The 25,312-nt window shown below is 37.4% G+C and overlaps 1 protein-coding gene across 9 annotated transcripts in view; it reads right to left on the reverse strand.

The window, feature by feature from the left end:
• TCF12 (transcription factor 12) overlaps nt 1-25,312 on the reverse strand; it is a 336,770-nt gene that overhangs the window by 181,956 nt on the left and 129,502 nt on the right. For 8 of the 9 annotated variants that reach the window (XM_036495661.2, XM_058665794.1, XM_004578054.4 and 5 more), the window contains exon 4: nt 21,902-21,975. In XM_036495661.2, coding sequence (XP_036351554.1) covers nt 21,902-21,975 — 74 coding nt within the window. Of the gene's footprint in view, nt 1-12,177; nt 12,240-21,901; nt 21,976-25,312 lie in introns of all 9 variants that reach the window. The other variant, XM_058665798.1, reaches the window with a different exon arrangement.

Genomic DNA, 25,312 nt, shown 5'->3' on the forward strand with positions numbered 1-25,312 from the left:
GTTTTCTAAGCATCCGTGCTTTTGATGCGAGGATGGTCAATAAAAATTTTTTTTAAATTGCAAAATCAGCTCTAAGATCTCCTCTTACCCAAAAGGAACATTTTATGAATCATTAAAACAGATTAGCATGAAATAAGAAAAACATCTAAGCTAGAATAAACTAGTGAAGTGTATCTCTATGCTGTCTTTTTTACTTCAACATACTAAATAAAAAGCATTAGTCAATTAAAAGCTTTGTCTAAAATTCTAAAAAATAATTTGCAGTCCATACGATAGAAATTAATCCTTTTCTAAGTATTACACATTTAAGAGAAGTATGCTTATACTCTTTTTAACAAATTATATTTTTATACTACAATCATACTTCTCCTAATCCAAATAACAAAATCCAAGAAAAAAATAGAAATTCAGTCATGTAGGAAAAGAAAATCAAAAAAAGAGCTCATTTAAATCAAGAGTTTGGAAAATGAAACCACAAATACCATGAAAACAATAAAGTAACAATTACAAAAAAAGCAGAAGGTGAAGGAGAAAAACAAAATATACCAGCAAAGTCAAAATTCTGTGGGTTACAACTGTTCTGGTTCTCAGATTCTGACTAAGTACTGTATCACTTACAAATCATACTTTTTCTAATTAAGGTTTTCAACCTTAGTTAACTATAACTTGAAGGGGAACCATTTTTTCTACCAATTTATAACTATCAGAGTAAAGACCACAGAACACTGCCCTGGCCCACAGGAACCAGAAACCATCCAGAGATCCCAAGAGACTATAAAAAAAAAAAAATCATCAATCACTGTATAGTCGTCATCACTCAGGCTGCAGGCTAATATTCAAGAAGACCTTAGTGGGGCTGAAACAGGCCTCACCATCTTTGCAGGCCAAAGAGCTAGGAACCCCAGCCTAAGTAACTGTCAAATCATTCCAATTGCTTATGAATGCGAGTCACAACTATTCCGTTTTAAAGCTAATCTGAGAATGTGAACTCTCATATGAATCTATTTCATTTTTATCTACTTTAGAATCAGTGGTACACATATGCTAAGACACTCAAGAAGAATCCAGGTGACATTTACAACTTCATTATGATCACAAAGGTATCCCCTGGTAACCACTAACATGGTCCTGTCTGTCACACAACAGAAGCTTTCTACAAAACAGGAAGGATCCTAGCACAGGTCACTTCACAAAGTTTATTTTTACGCATGAAACATGGCTGAAATACTAAATCACACTCCACTGCCTCACATAATCTTACACAGACCTCGCATAAACCACACATTACACTAGTAGGTACATGATCAAAACAAGATATAAAAAAAACTATCAAATATTCACTGTAAAATGGCTTACCATCACAAAACATAATTTCTACAAAAACGCAAACTAAAACATACTAATAGTAACACACAATTCACATTAAAACTGAATACTGAAAGATAACCCAAACATAATTTAGCATGCTCTTAGTTTTCATGATTTTTAAAAATAGTTATTTAAAAGTAAGTTTTAATTGAAGGAGCAAGACAAAGAACAAACAAATCTACTTCCTGCTTCATTCCTCAAATGTCCACAGTGGCTCAAGTTATACCAGGCTGAAATCAGGATCCAGAAACTGCACCTGGGTAACAGGGACTCAAGTACTTGAGCATCATGTGCTGTCTCCGAGAGGGCATATCACCAGAGGAGAGGTGGGGATCTGCATCCACACATTGCATGTAGGATACAAACGTCTTAACTGCTAGTTCAGTTCAAACACCTGGCTCTTTAAGCTCTCTCTCTCTCTCTCTCTCGCTCTCGCTCTCGCTCTCGTTTACTTATTTAACTTAAAGTCACGACTAGACAACGAAAAGAGAGACAGAAAAGATCTTCCATTCACTGCTTCATTCCCCAACATGGCTGGGGAATTGCTGGCATTGCTGGTCGAAAGCTAAGACCAGGAGATTGTTCTGAGTCTCCCACATGTGTGCAAGGGCCCAACAAGGCTCTCCCAGGTATTAGCAGGGAGCTGGATTGAAAACAGAGCAGGAAGGATTCTGGAGAAGGATTAGCATGAAATGTCACCACATCAGCCCCCACTCTGTTCTTAAAGTACACTAAAAAGAAAATTCTTTACAACCATAAAAATATAAAATATCAAAGTTGTAGCCTGAAATATATATACCAGTATGCAAGATTATTTATGCAAGATTATTCATTTTGTCACATATTTTTACAATTTATTCACCTTGTAAATTATAGACTATTTAGCATGCTAAGCTCATTTTTTTTCTGTCTTCAGTTCATCCTCAGAGAACACAATTATTTAACTATTAACCACAGAACCATAATAATAAACTGTACTCTATCATTGTGTTCCCACATATTGCAGGACATAGTGTAAAACCTGCTACATGATTATTTTCCAGTCATAGAGAATCCTCAGAAAATTTATTTACAAAATCTAAGATTGTCATAGATCACCACAGAGGGGGAGACTATAACTTTCTTCATCACATACAAGCAATATTTGGATACAGATTTTCAATATTTATTCAGATTATGCTATAACTACATATCAATTATCAGTAAGCCTTGATAAAAATTAGAAATTTATGGATGGGTGGTAATTTGGTCCTGTCATTTTAGCAATGGGTTGTTCATTGATTTAGTCTTCTGTTGTAAAATTTTTTAAAAAACTAGAAATGTAAATGCCTTCCACACCTCAGAGACTCATTTATTGATCACATTTTAAAAACACCACAGCTAAAAAAGGGAGGAAGGAACAAATTCTTAATCCACAGATGTGAACTGGTACCAGGGGAAAGAAAAAACTGGACTTCACGTTGGGTCTAACAAATAACTGGAACTGACTACTGTTTGTGATTACTTCTGTCACTGCTTCCACACAGTGGAACCCTACCCAGCATATAACTTTTGGTAAACTGTAATGAAAATTATAAATGCTTTACAAACATTGAAATAAAATTAAAACACATAGTAGCTATTAGTATACTCATGCATCATTTGGCTGGATAACATCCAGCGCACTGTGAATCGATTAGGGATCCTATTAAAGTGCAGATAAAGATGCATTAAGGTCTGGAGGAGTATCTGAGGATGTAGATTCTTAACCTAAAGGTGATGTTGATGTCACTGGGCTATAGTCTACATTTTTTGCAGCCAAGTACCTGGATGGCCTGAATATGAAGATATTTTCCAAATATAGAAGAAAACTCAAGTATAGAAGTGACAGGCAGACATACCACACCCTTTTCTCCCAAGAACATTACAACTTCAATAGTTTCCAATTAAGTACAGAGAGAAATTCCACACATAAGAGCATACCCAAGGCAATACTTTCATGTATGTACCCATCCATGTATTTTTTTTAAAGAATTACTTTATTTATTTGAAAGGCACAGCTACAGAGAAACAAATCATCACAAGCCAAGTATTTCAGATGGTTAGTGTTAGAAAAAGCAATTGTGCAATTGCAAACAGAGTATCAAATTCCACATATATCTTGGATAAGCAGTACTTTTCTATCTTGTATATCATATGTAGCGCAGCCAATAGCTAACAGGCCCTCAATTCAGCAACTCAAAGGCAACTGAATCCTGGCAAAAATCACGTGAGTTTCGAAGTGAATATTTATCCAATCAAATGAGAACCAGTCCTAACTAATACCATGCTTGGAACCTTACAGGAGAATAAACAGAGGATCATACTAAATAAGCTATCACAGATTCCTCACCTGCAGATACTCTGAAACACAAATAAGTTATTCTTGAAATTTACTTATCAATTCATTATTTTTAAGGCAGAGAAAACAAGATTTTTTCATTCACTAATTCATCCCTCAAATGCCCCAACACCTGGGGTGGGGCTAGGCTAGGTCAAAGTCAGTAGCCTGTAAATCAAATCTGCATCTTCCAGGGCATCCAAATACTTGGGCCAATCCCTGTTGCCTCCTAGGGAGCAAGAATGGGGAACAGACAGGAAGACACAAACCCAAGCATTCCAAAATGGTACATAAAAACCCTGACGCGGCACCAAACATTGGTCCCTAAAGGTATTTTGGTAATTTGATGACTTAGTGAGAGGTAACTACTACATATATTTAAAAGGTAAGAAGGTAGTAACACAAATCTATTTCAACCTATGTGAAATAGACAAATGACATAAAATAGTATAAACACAGAAAAAACGCTAATTCCTTAACAAAAATAATTTTTAAAAAAGATTTAATTGTATTTGAATGGCAGAGTTACAGAGAAAGAGAGAGATTTCATCTGCTGGTTCACTTTCCAAAATTTTAATGAGGAATCATCCGCTAAAGAAGGCCCAGATAGGTATCTTCATTAGTAAAATTATACTAAATACTTAAGTAAGAAATTCTACACAAATTCTTCCAGAAATCCAAAGAGGAAATAAGATTACTTATTTCATTTTCTGAAGTTAACAGTACCACAACATTAAATCCTGATAAGACAGTACTGGGGAAAAATTATAGCTCACCCCCCAAAAAAATTTTTCTTAAAGATTCATTTACGTTTATTGGAAATGTAGATAAGATTTACAGAGAGGAGAAACAGAAAGATCTTCCACCCACTGATCCACTTTCCAAATGGGCACAGTGGCCACAGTTGAGCTGATTCAAACCCAGGAGCCAGGAGCTTCCTCTGGGTCTCCCACACTGATGGGTGTCCCAAGGCTTTGGGCCATCCTCTATTGCCTTCCCAGACCATAAGCCAGGAGCTGGATGGGAAGTGCAGCAGCAGTGACACAAACCACTGCCCATATGAGATCCAGGCACTGGCAAGGTGAAGAGTTAGCCATTGTAGTGTGACGAGATAAGAAATTAATTTTTTTTTAAGTTTTTACTTATTTACTTGAAAATCAAAGTCAGTGGCTATGGCGATGGCTCTACTGCCTAATCCTCCACCTCTAAGCTCTGGAATTCCACAGGGCACCAGTTCGTGTCCTACCTGCTCCTCTTGCCATCTGGCTCCCTGCTTATGGCCTGGGAATGCAATAGAGGAAGGCACAAAACATTGGCACCTGCACCAATGTGGGAGAGCCAGAAGAAGCTCCTGGCTCCAAATCCCTTAACTTGGCTGATGTGGCCAATTAGGGAGTGAATCAGTGGATGGAAGATCTTTCTCTATGCAAATCTGCATTTCCAATAAAAATAAATAAATATATTTTTTAAAAATCCAAATTAGAGAAGCACAGAGATTTTCCATATGCCAGTTTACTCTCCATGGCTCTAAGAGCTGGGTTTGGATTTGGCTGAATCAAGGAGCTTCCTCTGGGTCTTTCTAGTTTTGGGCCTGGCTGAATCAAGAAGCTAGGAGCTTCCTCTAGGTCTCCCTCATAGGTGTAATGGTCCAAACACTTGGGTCAATCTCCTCTGCTTTCTTAGCCCATCAACAGAAAGTTGTGCTGGAAATGGAGAAGCGGAGACATGAACCAGCACTGATATGGGATTCTGGAATCATAGGTGGTTTTATGTGCTTGGTTACAATACCAGACCCACTACCGATCTATATTAGTCATATAAAAATTGTTAACATTTTAACAGAAACATACAAGGGCAACGTATAATAACTCAAAAGTTATTTATTCTAGGAATACAAGGTTGCTTTAACATTAAAAAAATCCTATGGTAACACTGAAAAAGAAAAACATGATAGGACTCTCTCAAGAAATGTAGGAACAAGGTACAATATTCAGCATCCAATTTTGTTGCATATGAAGAATACAAGCAGATTTTCTCATCCAAAGAAACTTGTATCTCACATGCTTTACTGTTTTCTACAACAAGAATGCAAAGCTATCCACTTAATACATCTATTCAATATATAACCAATTCAATAAAGTCAACCCCTATCCTGAGTTTATAACAAAAAGGAAAAAAGCAGAGATTATTGGTGGATAATGTAATGCTCAAATAGAAAAACCCTCCAGAATGCAAAAGAAGCTGCTATAATAAAGTTTAACAAGGAATCAAGATACAAAGTTAGTTTACAAAAATGAAGTATGGTTAGATATAAACACAAACAAGTTTCAAAACATTTATTACAGCAGCAAAATCATGAAATATTTGATAAACTGAAGATGTTTAAGAACTGCACCTAAAAATCACAAAACTTTACTAAAAGAAGTTAGAGAAAATTTAAATGGAGATGTGCTATTCTTTTGAATTAAATCCAAACTGTTAAGATATCAATTCCCTGAAACAGATCTGTATGTTCAATATATCCTCAACAACGTAGACACCCAATATGCTATGGGTCACTATTTTGGTGTAGCAGTTAAAGAGGCTGCCTGCAACACTGGCATTCTATATGATTCCTGGGCCCCTGCTTGAACCCATTCCACCCATGTAGGAGACCCACATAAAGTGCCCAATTCCTGGCTTTGATCTGGCCCAGCCCTGGCCTATATAACCATCTAGAAAATGACCAATAAAGGGAAGCTCTCATTCTTTTTTTGGGGGGGGAGGTCTATAATTCTGACTTTCAAATATATAAGTATCTTTTAAAAAGTAGTGTATTTCTAAAAAGAAATAAACTAGCACCAAACATTTCAACTTATATGCAAATATCCTAAAACAATCGAAACACTTACAAAGCAGGAAAATGGTTAGAGGATTTGTAGTACCTGTTAATGACTTAAAAAATTAATCAAGAGAGTATGGTACTGGCATGAAGATAAAACCAATAAAACAGAATATAGAAATTGACGGTCACACATACAGTCAACTGATTTTCAATAATGATAGCCAGGTAATTCAATGAGAAAATAGGATAATCTTTTGGTGCTAGCAAACCTGAACAGCCAACTCAAAAAAACCCAAAAATTTAAAAATTGGACAGGCTGAAATAGCATAGTGGCTAAATCACGCTTTGTATACCTGGGATCCCATATAGACACTGATTCGTGTCCCAGCTGCCCCACTTCCCATCCAGCTCCCTGCTTGTGGCCTGGAAAGGCAGCAGAGGGTGGCCCCAAAACCTTGGGACCCTGCACCTCCGAGGGGAGACCCAGACAAGGTTCCTGGCTCCTGGCTTTGGATTGGCTTGGATTGGCTCAGATATGGCTGCTATGGTCAATTGGGAAGTAGACCAGTGGATAGAAGATCTTTCTCTCTGCAAATCTGCCTTTCCAATAAAAAATAAATAGATTTTTAAGAAAACAAATTTAAAAATCTTTACACCTTTATACCATACAAAAAATGAATTCACAATCCATTAATAAATTCAGTAAAATATCTGTTATCTAATTTACTATCTCTTGATACTGATTTAATTCAATACATAAAATATTAGGATCAACACTATATTGCGGAAGGTTAAACTTTGAACTGTGATACCAGCAACCCGCATGGATGGTGGTTTAAGTTCTGGTCACTTCATTTCTCATCCAGTTCTCCTCCAAAATTTTATTTTTCTTATTAAAGATTTAGAAAGGAAGAACAAAAGGAGAGACAGAAAGATCTTTGAACGGCAGGTTTATTCCCCAAATGGTTAGCCAGAGCTGAGCTGACCCAAAGCTAGAAGCCAGGAGCTTCTTCCTGGTGTCCTTTGTGGATCCAGATGCAAAGGCTTTGGACTGTCTTCCTCTGCTTTACCAGGCCACAAGCAGGGAGCTTGGATGGGAAGTGAAGCAGCTGGTACACAAATATGCACCCAAAAGGGATCCGTACTCTTGGAAAGGGAGGATTAGCCAAGAGTCATTGTGCTGGGCCCAATCCTTTTAAATATGGCTGGGAAAGCAGTGGAGGACAATTTAAGTCCTTGGGCCCTTCCATGCACATGGGAGATGCAGAGGAAGGTTCATGTTCCTGGCTTGTGCCTAGCCAGTCCCAGCTGCTTCAGTCCTTTTGGGAGTGAACCAGCGGATGGAAATATCCCTCCCCTCGTCTCTCTCTCTCTCTGCATCTTCATAACTCTTTCTTCAAATAAATTTAAGGTATATCTTTAAAAGATACAGAAATATTTCTGGAACATAGGAATCTCTCAGAGCATTGTTAATTAATGTTCCATTAAGCACACTTAGATCTGAATACTAAGATCGTATTCAAAAATTTTAACCATTCATATTATGAACCTGAAGTGTACTTGTCTTTCTTTCTGGTTACCTTTGGAGCTTAAATCACTTTCCTTATATTACAAACAAGATCATCTTTTTCACTTGGTATACACCATGACCTGGAGGTTTCATAAGCAAGTACTGCATCTATTTCTCTGCTTCCCCTTTCTCTAGACCATCCTTATGACAATTCTTATCATTCTATAGAAAGACAGTTTGTTTTTCTCCTGAGAAAGAATACTTCTGCTCACAGATCATTTCTGTTTCTGTCCAACTATTGCCAGGAACTGCAAAATAGTGGAATCTCAATCAAGGTCTCTGGGATATAAGGAGTCAAAGAAAACAAGATTTTCACAGAAACAACTGACAACTAGGAGTACAGAAGGACCACAACAGACTGAAGAATTCTACACTGGGAGAAAGATTCAGAACATGAATGTCAGGGGAGTAAGCCAGGGTTAACAGGAAATCAAGAATTATACTAGCATAAGAAAAGCTCAGAAAATTACATCCATTGAGACATAATACCCAAAATGACCTAAGATGTAATTCAGGTTAACAAAATCATATGCCCCTCCACCTCCAGTTGTAGGCAACTGCCTAGGTTGCCTGGTGGTACCTAGGGAAGTATTACCCAGCCAGGAGAAAAGTAGCCAATACCTGGGCCTAGTTAATGTTAAATTTGTGTTAATTATCTACCAGTGTGCTAGCATAGTCACCTTTTCTATTTTTAAAATTTTATTTCATTTTAAGGATATATAGAGGGATTTGCCATTACAGGCCACAGTCTGGCTCGGGACAGCCTGCCTGAGCACCATGTGGCACTGATCATCCCATGCACTCCCGGGTACAGGGACTGTGGATAGACCAGGGAAATGGGCAAGGGGATGTGTTGGAGGGAGGACCACTGAGGGAGTATGCTGCAGGTGAGGAATGACTTCTGAGGGACTTCCATTAACAACGTCACTGTACTTCTTGACCATGGAATTCATGTGTCAGAACTGGACCTCAATAGCTCAGATGGAGCAGTGGATGGCATACCCAGATGCACATGGAAAATAAGGCAGTCCATTGGGGCCTGCAGAGGATGGAGGGCACAACAAATTGATCAACTATCCGGCCAAGTGTTGGCAGTGAATACTTGGGTGATTGGAGACTCTAAGGTGGACTGTGTCAGCCAATGGATCTCGGAAGGATTTCCCCGTCCATGGAGTGGTGAGATTGATAGCATTTTAAAACTACTGAAACTATTTGAGCAGAACCCTCAGAGCACGCCCCATATTGGGGACCCTGGGATGACATACGGTGGCCATTCTGCATCCCTGGGTACTAAGATGGTTGGGAGGCTGGGTGTTGTTTCTCTTAACTCCCCTCTCACCCCAGATATAGGAAAAAAAATGTAGAAACAATAGTTTCACACACTTTCTCCTGACCCTCAACCCTTCCCACCCTAATCAATTATGTAAACATTCTCAGAAGTAAAATTAAATAATATTTTCAAAAAGATAATTACATGCCACATGACACAAAAGTCAACAACAGACGAGATATTCCTGTGACAGCAAACCCATTAGGTTTTAGAGAACGGAGATGAAAAATCCTATGCAGTGAACACACAGCTAAAGGAGTAAGAGAAAAGGGAACAACTGAATAAAAAAAAGGGTCCACCAAAAAATTCAGTGAAGAATCAAATTAGAAGCTTTTGAAGACTTTAACATGGTTCTTGAAATTACTGAATTTTGGACCTTAACACTGAGTATAATATCTGTTCACATGCAAATGTTTATTTAAAAAACAAATTAAGTAAAGCACTGAAATCAAATTTCTGAAAAAGGAACCATCTCCTGAAATAGAGGTACAGGCAGGTTCTTTAAGGAAGCACCCAGAAGAAGATCTTATCATAAAGATCTTCCAGTGGGATCCTGACCCTATGCAGGCCTAGGATAATGTATGTGCTATTGTCTACATTAACACAAAAGTTAAAAAAAAAAAAAAGAAAAAAGAAAAGCTATGAAGTTCTTACAAAAGAAAAAAAGTTACACAACATGAATATAATTTGTATAGCAATATGTTTGTGCTTAACCTTAAGCATTATTACACATAAGTTCAGAAGTTCAAAAACTTTTCAAAGTTATACAGTTACAAGAATAAGATTAATTTTGAAGAACAAAAACTATTCAAATAAATTGAGTTTAATCTATGGTTGACATTGTGGTACAAGGGGTTTTACCCACTTCCCAACATCCTTGGAACCTTATTCAGAGTCCTAGCTGCTCCATTTCTGACCCAAATTTCTGTTAATTTATGTCACAAAGCAATGGATAAGAGCCTAGTACTCACATGGAGACCAGGATGGAGTTTCTGGTATGTAACTTTGGCCTGGCTTAGCCCTAACTGTTGCAGTTTTGGGGGAAGTGAATCAGGACTTGGAAAAAACTCTCTCTGCCCTTCAAATGAACAAAACTTCAAAGAATGTAGCCTATACGTATAGCATTTATAAAGTCTGTAGCATTCCACAGCAAGTCCTAGACCTTCATATTCATTCATCACTTATTCACTGATTCAACCAGATCAACTTCCAGTCCTGCAAGCTTCACTCAAGGCAAATACTCAATAAAGGTACGTTATATTTTAACTTTCACAATACTGTTCTTCAGCTGTATTTTCTCTATTTTTAAATATGTTTAAAAATACAAGCACCATTTTGTTTTGACTACCTACAGCATTCATGACAATAACATACCACATGTTTAAAGTCTATAATTTTCTGACTTATTTTTTTTTCAGAATAGACATGAAATTATCAACGAGATTAAATACAGAGAGAGGGATAACACTTATAGATTCCACTTATTAACAGGTATTTAGCATAAATTTCCATTTAATTCTTATACATTTATAAGATAAATCACCCTGCAGATGAGAGATCTGAGACTCAAAAACAAATGTCTTATCTAAGGGCAAATGCAGTGATAATACTTGGAAATAAACTAATTTGATTCATCACATGGCTTACATGTTTCAATGTGGAAAATGTAAGTGGTATTTCTATCAGAAATAATCATTTTATATTTTTCGGAGTAGTTGTTTTTAAATTTCTGCACGTGAACGAATAACTGCTTCAAGGCCTCTAACACTTTGGCAAGCACACACAGGAGAAAACAGGTTAAGAATTACATAGTCTGGTTACTAGCTCCACGTGCATAATTAACTGTAAGTTGCCTATATGCTCTTCTTCCCTCTTCAAAATGAGACAGATCTTTTTTAAGACTTTAAACATTACTTCCCAATAAGCTGATATGAAGAGCAAAGTGGGCAACATGTAAAACTGAACTTTGTAAACTAATGTGACAAAAGCTATTTTGACTCCTATTAATAGAAATAAGGTAAAGGGACCTATGTTCAGACAGAATCTATCCCACATTTTACTCATTAGAAAAAAATTGCCTACAGATGCTGTCAAGAAAACAAGACCTCAACAAACACAAAAAGAAACAAGAAATTCAAAGATTATGCTTTGATTTTGACATGTCAACTTTAAAGTCCAGACAATTCTGGACAATGAGAAGGCAAAGAAAGAATTACAGAGATCAGATCAGTCATGCAAAGACGTTCACAGGCAAACAAAATTAAGCGGACCTCAGGATGCGAGTGATAACATTGATAAAAAAGGTATTGCTAAAATAATCTAGGGTAAAGCATCCTGACAGCTGCCATCTTTAGGAAGAACAGACAGCCAGACTGAAAACACAGAAGCTTTTACTGGCAAAAAACTGAGAGGCAAACCAACTGATCACTAGGTAACTCCTTTACCACTATACATGTTTGCTGGCAAGATATCTAAAGGTGCATACAGTAACCCATTTTTCTCCTCCTTAATCAAGAACATTTAAATTGTAAACTACAGGGAAATGTTGCTTTAAACACAACTAAATGCAACAAAAAACATTTATTGCCATGGGTTTTTTCTGCCTTTAAAATACACTCCTTTCTTAACCACAGCTTTCTATACATTCAAAACATTCAGAGGGAGCAGTTACATAACAAAACAGAGATTAATGGGAACACAGATGCAATATATTAGAAAACACTTACTTTAATTTTCTGTCCCTTCTGTCTTGCTTTGCTATTTAACTGCTTCATCTCGTGTTTTGTACCTGAGATCAAGAGGCATAAAATACTATTTCAAAATTGTGTGTCCTTTCTAATTATTGCATTTGAATCCCTAGAAACTACAGATTCTATAGTTTTTCCCCTTCAAAAATAAGCACATTAGCAAATAATAAACAATCTGGAGGAAATATCTATACTACATAAGAGAATATAAACTGAATTCATTATTCATCAATGCTGATCATCGAGGGACAGTGAACAAAAGCTATTTTATCTATTTTTACCCACAAAATGAGATTTCCCATTGATAAGGAAAACTCAAACAATCTAATAGTTGTCACAGCCTAAATAAAACACATAAAGCTTAACATAAGGTCATCATTCAGGGAGGATGGGGAGTATTACATGATTTTATATTTTCCCCAGTTTTTCAGCTGTGGCAATAAGTTTTTTCCTTATATGTCTCATTTTTCCATTACTCTGCAGTATAGTCTTTTCATCCTAATTTAGATATTATTATATCATGAATAGGCCAACATAGTAAGATCTTTCCTGGTCATCCTACTTTACTTCAGAAACATCCTCCCACTCCAGCAACATAATATTCTAACCTTTTTAAATATCTCACTGCATTAAAATTCTATTTTGAGGACTGGCACTGGGGTGTGTGAGTCAGAGAGCCACATATGCAGGGACACCCCATACTGTAGTGATGGCTCAAATTCTGGTTGCTCTGCTTTCAATCTGGCTCACTACTAATGAACTTGGTGAAGCCTTAGACAATGGCTCAAGCAGTCAGTCCTGCCACCAATGTGGGAAACTTGAATGGTGTTCCAGGCGCTTGGCTTAGGCCTGGCCCAGTCCAAGATTTTTCAATCATTTGGGAAGCAATATGTTGATGTAAGATTAAGTTTGTCTCTGTCACTATGCCTTTCAAACAATAAATCCTTTAAAAATTTGTTAATTGACTCTATTCTTCTCTAAGATTACTTGCCTTATATTTTCTTACATCTTGCACTCTTCACATACAAGTTAAGCTGATTTAGTATCCATTGAATTTTGTGATTTCAGTCTCTGTCCTTTGGTTCCCATCATTCAACATTTCCTTCAGGTCGACCTTTCAACTCTTTTCATAAAAATACATTCTATCTTTTCAATAGTAATTCATTCAAAAAACTTGTGCTTCTATGAAATCTTTAATAAGTATTATTTCCTGAACTCTGATATAATTAATTCACTTTTAAAACTCCAGTAAACCATGAATTTATACATCTCAGAATCTTAAAATTGGAAGATCAACATAAGCACAGACTCCTTAATAGCAGGACTACATAAACACCCTTCTTTACAAGGATGGCTCTCAAGTCACTGTGCTCCACGAGGGAAGAAAACAACAAGTCCTTTCTGCCTGTAGATAAGCCCCCAAGGTCTTTGTGGCCAGTTATGAATGAACTACTCCTCAGGGTCCTTTCCAAAATTCCAGTCAGCATAACCCTTACTGAGGTCAAAATGACCTCTACGTAATTTATATAAACAGGAATCAAGGTTCTATTATTCCCTATCTAATTTGCTATCCACAAAGTACTGAAGAGGCTCTTAGCTAACCTCATCCTAATGAATGAAAAGATACTGAATGCATGCTCAGAATGGAGACAGAACTAAGCAGAATTAAAGTTCCCTTTAGGTACAGTTGGAATAGACCAGGAACTGTAAGAGAAAAGAATTAATCTCATTCAGATAATCTTCTAGAATTATTTTAGTTTCCACAGAATCAGAAGGATAAATGTTTGCTTCAGTTTTTGTTTATTTTTATTTGTCTTTTCAAATTTCCCTAATGATTTGTTTATAAACTTTTTAAAGATTACAGCCATATATAAATCCTTGTACTCCCACATTTTCATTTTCAATCTAAGCTAGTCTATCAGGCTGCCATCTGTGGGTGTTTCCAACAACTGATCTATGGAATGACCACTGCAAATATGTTTAAAAATAATCTGAAGCCTCACTTCCCTTCACTTCTACAGAAAGCAGGAAGCACAATATATACTAAAATAAAAGCGTCAAAACATATTACTGTTTTACACTTAATAAAAAGTGTTTGCAGTCATTTAGTGCTATATCATATACAACTAAATCAAATATTTTAAAGTCAACTCTTTACTACATAAATGACATTCTCCTTCTTCACAAAGAGCCACAAGTCTGGAACTTTATTATTACAACCAATGGAAAGAGGAAGAGGGTAGGTGTGGGTTTGAAGGTTTAAAAAAAAAAGTAACTTGCCAAAACCAGAATCCAAACAACTTGATCTTTTTTTTTTTTTTAGATTTTATTTATTTTTATTACAAAGTCAGATATACAGAGAGGAGGAGAGACAGAGAGGAAGATCTTCTGTCCGATGATTCACTCCCCAAGTGAGTGCAATGGCTGGTAGCCGATCCAGAGCTAGGAGTCAGGAACTTCCTCCAGATCTCCCACACGGGTGCAGGGCCCCAATGCTCTGGGCTGTTCTCGATTGCCCTTCTAGGCCACAAGCAGGGAGCTGGATGGGAAGTGGAGCTGCCAGGATTAGAACCGGCATCCATATGGGATCCCAGTGCATTCAAGGCGAGGACCTTAGCTACTAGGCCACGGTGCCGGGCCCCAAACAACTTGATCTTAATGCTCAATTTCCCCCTCAAAAATCTGATTTCCTTATATGAAACATACAGTGACAGACAGGGAGAAAGATCTTTTTCACCCATTGGTTCACTCCCAAATAGCTGCAATGGCTGGGGCTGAGTCAAGCTGAAGCCAGAGCCAGAAACCATCTGGTTCCTCTATATGGGAGACAGGGACCAAGTACTTCAGCCATCTTCTGCTGCCTTCCCAGGCAAATTAACAAAGACGTAGAATGAACGTGGAACAATTCTGATGTTGTTGTTGTGGCTGTTCTAACTCATACCAGTTGTTGACTTGGTTTCATGGCTTCTCAATTATGAAAGTGTATAGGGATGGAGTACTGGGGTCTATCATATATAGATGTGGGGGAATAATGGAACATGCATCCCTGCTTTCATACGAAAGATAGCGATTCCTAATAAAACTGTTGGACATGTGTAGACAATGGAATGCTGGACTGCCTAACATTGTCTGTACCAACAATGTCAGGGTACACTTAAATAAGAGACTAATAGAATTATGATTCCTTATGAAGGACTACATTATTGTAGTAAAATGGGAAAAATCTGTTAGGGTGGGATTTTGGGGGGAAGAATCCCAGCCTATATGAAATTGTAACACAATTCAAAATTATATATATAAAGAATTATATATATATATTATTATATATATAAAGAAAATGGCATATAGGGGAAAAAAAGAAAGTGGAACAATTCAAACTGAAACATGGGACCCCAATGTCTCCAGCAATGATGCCATACACACAGGTCCCAGTTTCCAAGCCCTTAAGTTCCATTTCCCAAATACACTCTCTTATAATAAATATAGTTGGTAAGCAACAGTTTCTATTGGGTCCGGTGAGATGGCTGAACTAGCTAAATCCTCAGCTTATAAGCACTGGCATTCCATATGGGAGCCAGTTCCTGTACCAGCTGCTCCACTTCCCATCCAGCTCCCTGCCTGTGGCCTGGGAAAGCAGCAGCGGATGGCCCAAAGCCTTGGGACCCTGTACTAGCAATGGAAACCTAGAAGAAGCTCCTGGATCCTAGCTTCGAATTGGCTCTGCTCTGACCATTGTGGTTACTTGGGGAGGGAAGATCTTTCTCTCTGTCTCTCCTTCTCTCTGTAAATCTTATCTGCTTTCCAATAAAAATAAATACAACTTAAAAAGAAAATAGTTCCAAACAATTATGTTCCAAACTCTTAACAGTCACAGATCTTCTCTCTTCACATTTGTCCTCTGCCATTCTGTCATTATACAGCAGAACATTTAAGAGTTCTTCTCTGTCTTCAGACATGAAGTAAAATGTTTTTAAAATGCTATCCTAGGGCCCGGCGGCGTCGCCTAGCGGCTAAAGTCCTCGCCTTGAAAGCCCCGGGATCCCATATGGGCGCCGGTTCTAATCCCGGCAGCTCCACTTCCCATCCAGCTCCCTGCTTGTGGCCTGGGAAAGCAGTTGAGGACGGCCCAATGCATTGGGACCCTTCACCCGCGTGGGAGACCTGGAGGAGGTCCCAGGTTCCCGGCTTCGGATCGGCGTGCATTGTCCTGTTGCGGCTCACTTGGGGAGTGAATCATTGGACAGAAGATCTTCCTCTCTGTCTCTCCTCCTCTGTGTATATCTGGCTGTAATAAAATGAATAAATCTTAAAAAAAAAATGCTATCCTAAGATTGAGAGTAACTGAGTCACAAGTTAAGACTATAAGTAAGTAATCATCCAAAACTTTCCAAATTTCAGGTGTATTTTGTATCGATAGCACAAATCAGAAAAAAGCTAAATTTCAAACCTATTCCATCTGTCTTCTCGTGTATGAAATAATTAAGCTGGATGTCATGGTACCTGAAGAACTTACAAATTTTGAAAATCCTACAACACTGTAAAAATCAGATGAAATAGCAAAAATATAAACGATTGTTTGAAAAGCCACCAAACTCCACTCGAATGATTGCTGCTTCTTTTTCAACATTAACTATAACAGATCATATAAAACCTGAACGTGGTCATAAGCAAATGCCAACTCCTAATCACTGGTGCTACCAATAAATACAATCACTAGAAGCAGCTTACAACTGGTGAATTCATTTACTTTTTAAATAAAGGCACTAACAGCTTAGCATTCCACACAGAGTGTGATAGGCGACTTCTCTCTCCCATGGGCCCTATTAAAGCACCTGGGACAGATGTAAACCTTGCGAGCATGCCAGCACTTCACTGGGCTGGCTGAGCCACACGGTTAAGAGGGTAAAGAAATCAGACGGCAACGTAACACTTCCTGTTGAAATTTTCATAAACTCAATGCACTAAATATTCCAGAAACAGAATTTATACATCAGGAAACATTAATAACTAAAGTATGCATTAACTTTTTAGACATTTGAAGATAACAGTGGTAATAACTTTATCAACTTTATCAACAGCCTACGTGGTGAGTGCAAAATTGCCAGAATTTTAAACACAAGAAAATTGAAGCACAGAGGTTAATTAACTTGCAAAGGATCACACAGTGTGAGTTTCCAAAGCCTTTATTTATTCATTTCAATATCTTATTAAATAAGTTATTTATTTTAAGTCTCCATTTATCTATCATCACCATCTACTTTAAACTTCATCATCTTAGATTTTTTTACTCTCAATCTCCAAACCTAATTAGTCTAGTAAATCTAAAAATTATATTCACTAAGCACGTACATAGCACTCATTACGTATAAAGCATGATATAATGTGACTTCAAAATGTTTGTCCCAATTCATTAGAAGGTCATTTTCTTTGGGTGCAAAACAATCTTGAAAATTATACGTTGCTGCTTCACAATAAATATTATCCAAGAACATTATAAAATAACCCTGTGTGAGGAAAAGACAAAATTTTATAACAAAGTTTCACTCTCCCCTCACCCAAAAAGGACAATTGGAGCAAAAAAGAAAATACACTGTGCTTGTGTTCTTTAAAAATCTGCAAGAAAGGAAAGTACACTAGGCATGACTTTCTCATTTATTACACCTAAATACAGTCTATTTGTAGATACACTCATTCACTTCAAAGTGTGTGGTTGTAACATACCGATCTAGCAGCTACATACTGAGGTGCATAGGTTCAAGTCAACACCTTGAGAGCACTCACTGACAACCTCATGAAACAGTTATCCTTACCCTCACTTCACAGATGAATAAATGAGGTGGAACAAATTTAATCAACCTGTCTGGAATTACACAGGCAACAAGGTGGTACAGTTGAGTTTCATATTCAAGCAACCTGATTTCAAAGTCTACATCCTTAAGTTACCTTCTGAAGAGAAAAAAGTGAGGCTAGAACAAACTATGAACAGTATGGTAAACAAGAACAATCATGATATTTTCTAGTCTTTGGGCCCACTGAACATTAAACATAGAAAACTTTTTTCAGCGAAAGAAAAAACAATAAAAGGTGGTAACATACAGCTCTTGCTCATATCTAAGTTTTCTGAGAATTTAGTTGCTTATTTCTATATCGACTACTTTATCATAATCAACACTTATATAAATTTTTAAAAATGGAAATGCTATTTATGTCACAATTCTTTTATTTGTTCATGTGTATGTTATGTTCTGCACAACTGGAAAGAGGTCAAGAGGGCAGACACCCGTACTCCAACACGGTGACTGCAGACAGGACACTGCTTGTTCCTTTTGAGTGCCTCACAATTGTCTCACACTCAAATTTCCTAAGAATGCTAACCATGTCTACTACTTTCTCTATAATCACCATTAGACAGTCTTTATTGCTACATCTACCTAACAAAAACTCATCACTGAATGAGTACCTGTGAATAGTTTTAAAAGCCAGAACCATAACATCTTTTAGGCTACTTTTTCAGGGAATCTGGTAAAATTACAAAGACATTCCAGATAGCAAAGTAAAGTTTCCTACTTCTGAAAGAATAGGCATAAGATTAAGAAGGGAATGAGAAGTTTGAGATCAAATATGTGACATGGGTACAGCTTATTTAAACATGAAGGCTACCACAGTACACTGATGTCTTAGAATTAAAATTAGGATCAATAAACAAATCATGTACTTAAGTATTTACCTTGATAAGTTGTAAATAACTTCAAAGATATCTTTATTTGAGTTACAGATGGAGAAGAGGGAGAAGGAGACAGAGAGATCTTCCATCCTCTGGTTCATTGCCGAGTGGTCTATAGTCAAGACTGTGCGAGGCCAGAGGTAGGAGCTTCATATGACTCTCTCACAGGGTGGTAGGTGTCCACACACTTGAACCACCTTTTCGCTGTTTTTTCCGCAGGCCACTGACAGGGTGGTGGATTGGAAATGGAACACCCAGGACATGAAAGCCAGTATGCTAGACGACAGCTTTACCTGTTACATCACAACGCTAGTAGCCTAAACATGTGATTTCAACCTGTATGACTCTATGTAGCCACCTCTGTGCAATAATACACACAGTAATTCAGAGCATTAACAGAATTCATGTCCTAAAAATGGTTCTTGTAACTATGCAAATTATTCTTTCTCCGTTATGGTTTGAGTGGGGAAAAGAAGAGAGAACAGCAATTGATAGATTATACCAAGTACATAACAAACTGGTATCTAATTGCACCAAACTTCTCATTTTGTAAGTTTTCCAAAGCCTTTTTTGTATGACTAAACATTTTCAAATTTTTGAAAAACACACAAAAAAATTTTCACTCAATATTATTGAATATAGTACAACTTGCGGTGACAGATAATATATAAGACAAGTGTAAAGAAATTTCATTCACATGATTTTGATAAAAGCAGTTACAATTTAAGTTGACTTCATTATTTCACTAGTAACATGTCAAATCAGCGGTTTTAGCTAACACTAATACTTATTCGTAAATATAAGAACTGCAACTGAGTTAACAAAATTTTAACCACATGTTTGTGGAAAAATATGGCTAAATGTTAAAGGCATATACCTGAAACCCTAGAGGCTGTTAACCTTCTATAAATATGAGTGCTGAGTGCAGTCTCAAAGATAACCAAAAATGTCAGCCTGTGCAGAAAAGTAGAGAAATAGTTTGAAACAGGATCCAAATTTTTGTTAAGAATAACAGAAAAGAAAAAAATTTAACTGGCTCACTAAGCCCTTGCACTTGCATAGTTAGAGTATAAACAGGATAGAAGGAAAGAAAAGCTGTATCAATAGGAACAAAGATAAATAAAAGTACCACTGAGTCACCAATCTGACTGCTCAACAGACAGGTAGGAATTTTATGTGGTGCAATGAAAGGCTGGAAGTATCCAGAGACCAATTTGGTTTTTTTTTTTTTTTTTATAGAAAACTAGTCTACTACTGAACCAATTTTACTTCTCATTACATACAACACACCCTTAAAATAATAAAGTAAGATTAATAAGCAGCATTACACATTTAAACTAACTACAGACCAAGCACCAAAATGAAAAAGCAAGATTTGGTTTGGATTCCATCTCTGAAGACAAACTTCAACTTTCGGCTCATGGATCACATACACATTTTGGATATGCTATTATGCTATTTTCTCCTAATGTAGGATTCTCCTAAATCCTACATTGTACCCTCATGGAAAAACCGGTAATTTGGAAAGGGAAGTAAATAAACGGCACAGAAAATATCACCAAATGCATGTGGAAAAACAACATGCTATTTATAATTCATGCCTTTAAAGAAAAATAATCAAAAATTAATAGCAAGTACACTACATAGAGTTGCTACTTAAATGTAAGGAAATCTTTCTCTCCTTTTTACAATATTATTCCAAGAATCAGAAACTTTATAGTTGATGCAAATTTGGGTATCAACTAGATCAAAATAACATATTCAATATTCAACTCTAGCTCCTTGGAAAGCTGAGAAAAAAACAAGTCTTTAGACACCCAGAATTGGGCTCTTTTGAACGAGAATGTAGGGCCCAGCATAGTAGCCTAGTGGCAAAAGTCTTCACTTTTTACATGCGCTGTGATCCCATATAGGCGCCAGTTCATGTCCCAGTGGCCCAGCTCCCTGCCTGTGGCCCGGGAAAGCAGTTGAGGAAGACCCAAAGCTTTGGTTCCCTGCACCTGCATAGACACAGAAGAGGCTCCCGGTTCCTGGCTACTGATTGGTGCAGCTACAGCCATAGCGGTCCCTTGGGGAGTGAATTATCAGATGGAAGATCTTCTTCTCTGTATATCTGACTTTCCAATAAAAATAAAATAAATCTTAAAAAAAAAAAAAAGAAAAGAAAAAACCCTCCACTGTACTGTAGCTTTCCTAGGCACTGATTACCAAAAGAAAAATACATAACTGAGGTTTAAGAGTCTATACAGCCTTCTGTGTTTCACATTAGTATCCCGTTCTTCTGAAAATATTTTAGCTAAATTAAACATAGGCTACAGCCAACTTTTGAAAACTCTGGTTTTGAGGATTTTTTTTTAAAGTGTTTAATTTCACTGGATGCTTTGATCTCATTTTCTATCTTCCACTCCCACTTTTTAAAAGACCCCCAGTCCCCACCAAAGGCCCTTTTAAGCTTTCAGGGTTCAGAACTTCAGGTTGGTCTTGTTTTTGCATAATTGTCGAATAAGAAATGCCAACTGTTATGTCTCTTTTGATATGTTTCCAAGACAAGACAAAGTGACTATACTGTTCATGATATAAATGGCTAATAACTGCTGGAATAAGAATGAGCGAGAGGTAATTCAGAATCAGTGTTTTGAAAACCACCAACATCTTGAAAAACAAACATACAAAGAAAACCGACTGTACAAACGAATAGCACCCTGTGAAGCATTCCAAGTGTTAGAACTTTCGAAAAGACCTTTGCAGGAAGTCCAATTACAGAAAAACACCAAGAAAATCTACATAAGTGCAGGAATTACAATGAATCCCAATTCCCAAACTATGACAGTTCATTTCAGGAATTAAATTTACTGACCATGTGCTGAGTGTTCTATTTTCATGCAAATTACCTAATTTTAAAAATAGTTCGCATATGAAATTACTTATCCTTCTACATTATCTTTACAGCTTTAACCAAGAGTTGATAAATGAACTTACTCTGGATGACTCATAGGAGGGACTTGGCTGACCACCTGTTCCCCAAGATGTTGTACCTCCACGTTCATCCATACCTAAAGAGAGAAAAGTATAGGAGATGTAAATCTAAAAGGGTAAGTTGGTAAATTTTGTAAGTATGGTACACAGTAAGAGTACAATTCAGCAATTAGTATCTTCTTTTGAATGAACCTGGTAAATATCAACCCTGGTCAGAGAAACTTGTGGAAAATAAGTTATTCAGATTATCTTCGGTACTGTTTCATTAATTCCGATAAAATGATCTATATACACTATGGGAATTTTGAATCAAAATATTTCTTTGGAGACTAAAAATAGGATACCCTGAGGATTATCTTTTTTTTTTTTAAAGATTTATTTACTTTTATTACAAAGTTAGATATACAGAGAGGAGGAGAGACAGAGAGGAAGATCTTCCATCCAATGATTCACTCCCCAAGTCAGCCGCAACGGCTGGTGCTGTGCCGATCCGAAGCCGGGAACCTGGAACCTCTTCCAGGTCTCTCATGTGGGTGCAGGGTCCCAATGCATTGGGCCATCCTCGACTGCTTTCCCAGGCCACAAGCAGGGAGCTGAATGCGAAGTGGAGCTGCCGGGATTAGAACCGGTGCCCATAGGGGATCCCGGGCATTTAGCTGCTAAGCCACGCTGCCGGGCCCGAGGATTATCTTTTTTTATCTTATCCCCCATCAATTATAAGTTTAGGAACCTCCAAATCTTCTCTGGTAATACACGCATGAAAATACGAACATAGGGGCCGGCACTGTGACTTGGAGCCAGCTAATTCTTCATCTGCAGTGCCAGCATCCTATATGGATGCCAATACTAGAACAAGCTGTTCCACTGCCCATTCAGATCACTACTTATGGCCTGGGAAAGCAATGGAGGGTGATCTAAGACCTTGGGCTTGCATATATGTGACACTCAGAAGTTACTAGAACCGCTCAGCTCTGGTCATTGTGGCCATTTGGGGGAGTGAACCAGCAGATGGAAGATTTCTAATCTTTAAAAACTAAAAATATTACAAATATAGCTCTTAACCTTTAGAAAACAAGGCCCAACTACTATTCAACATAGTCAAACTGGCTTCTATCAGAGTCTTTTCTTCAGAAAAGGCATCAATTACCAACTCAACATTAGTTCTATCAAAACTAAACAAAATAACACAACTTACTCTAGTAATTTTGTGGGTAATACTTCAGCAGCCTCTAGAATTATACATAGTCTAATTCTAAATGAGTAGTTCCACTTTAATGAAAGTTGCAAAGGAAACTCAAATGAGAAAGAATCATTAACTATTAACAGAATAGTTTAATGTACTAGTTCATCTTTTGAAGGCTGAGCTGTTATATTTTCACTTCCTTATCAATCCAGCCAATTGTGCCTTTCCTACTCTGAAGACTTCAGGGTCTTTCATCCCTGACTCCTAGAACAGACCTTTCCAGCATCCTTCTCAGTTTCTTTGTAAGATGAAACAAAAGTGACAGACTTCCTTGTCTCAGTTGTTACATGGAAAAAGGGTAGGTGTTCCAGTAGAACGCTGTCAAGATCTGAACCTCTATGATAATATCCTTGGAAATTCTTTATGATTTGAGTTGAAAACACCATTTTTAATAATAAATGAAACATTAATCAAGAAATTAAATACCACAGCCTTTCCAGTGACTTGCACTAATTCCCTAATCCCCAAAGCTTTTTTCTTAAAAATACATACATGCATACATACATACACACAGAGAGATTTATTTATTTTGTTCAAAAGGTGGAGTTTAAGAGAAACAGACACACAGAAACCGACTGATCTTCCATCCGTTGGTTTACTCCACAAATGGTTTAACACCAGAGCTGATCCAAGGGTCAAATTGGGAGCCTGAACACCATCCTGGTCTTCTAGACAGATACAGACGCCCAAGTACACTGGCCATCCTCTGCTGCTTTCCCAGTCACTAACAGGGGACTGGACAACACATGGAACAGTTGTAGATATACGGGATGTTGGCATTGCAGGCAATGGCTTAACCCATGGCACTACAACACTGGAACCATCCTCACATTTTTTTCAAAAAAGGAGATTAATCTGTTTGTTTATTTGTTTGAAATACACAGTGACAGAGAGAAAGACGGGATACAAAAGGGAGATCTTCCATCTAGTGATTCCCTACCCAAAATGGCTACAATAGGCAATCCTACAACTTACACAGAGTTATGTACAAAAACATACTTTATTGCCACCTCTGCAGCAGCACTAGTTATTTATGAGCTTATTTATCAAGCATTTTCTTTGCAATGACCATCACAGAGTAATACAAGATGCCTATGAGACTCAATCCAAAACAAAAGACTATCATTAAACCATAAGGTCTCATCGGAAAGACAACCAGAAGCCCTGAGCGGTCCACAGAAACAGAAGAACAATAAATGTCCTTCGGGACCAGGGAGGAGAGCTTTCTCTGGTCCGAGAGCCTGGCTCCACCTCTGGACCCCCACCCTCCCTCGCAATGACCATCGGGATCGCTTTGAAAACCCCTCACAGCAAACAAACAATCATACAAACTAAAAAAAACCTAAAATAAATAGACAAACAACAGAAAGTAGAGCTTGAAATCTGACAGGAAAGAGCTGGCATGGATTGGCTCATGCCTCGCTGGGTGGGACACGAAGATTAGTCACTCCTCACCATGGTGTTGAGGATTTTCCTGCACCCCCCCCCAAAAAAAAATGTTCTGCACCTTAAATGTCGACAAATATCTTGTGAGAATTACAAGCCAGTCTAGATTATCCTAAAATCTGCCAAGATCAGCAAAATTATACTTCAACACAACAAATGGCTAAATACTAAAATGAAATAGACACGAGACAGCTGAATGGTACCTTATAGCCATTTTAAGGTATATAGCAGCCGATCCTGAATATAAACTAAAATTGAAATGTCAATGAGCTAATCATAGGTTGTGGTTAGGACTTGCTTTTTTTTTTTTTTTTTAAACATACTGGTTACTCAAAACCATGTCAATTCCATAATATTGCAAATGGCTGTTGATGTTATATTGGGACTCAATTAAGGGATGATATTCTACCAGCTCTAACTCAATTAAGGGATGATATTCTACCAGCTCTAACTTCAGACCAGAAATGGTCTCCCCAAGAAACTGTTCAACTCATCTGGACAATAAGTAGCTGGACTCTATGCTTGGTATATGTTTGCAAGGAAAGAATCTTGATTGAATTTGAACTGTAATACTGCATCAAGGTGGAGGAATCCACCAGGGGGGAGGGTAGGGGGAGGGGTGGGAGGATTCTCAGAGCCTATGAAACTGCCACATAATGCAAAATAATTAATAAAAAAAAACTATAAGGTCCAATAATATGTAAATATAAAACTAAATAATTATG

The sequence above is a fragment of the Ochotona princeps genome, chromosome 6, assembly GCF_030435755.1.
Source record: "Ochotona princeps isolate mOchPri1 chromosome 6, mOchPri1.hap1, whole genome shotgun sequence".
NCBI classification, from domain to species: Eukaryota; Metazoa; Chordata; class Mammalia; order Lagomorpha; family Ochotonidae; genus Ochotona; species Ochotona princeps.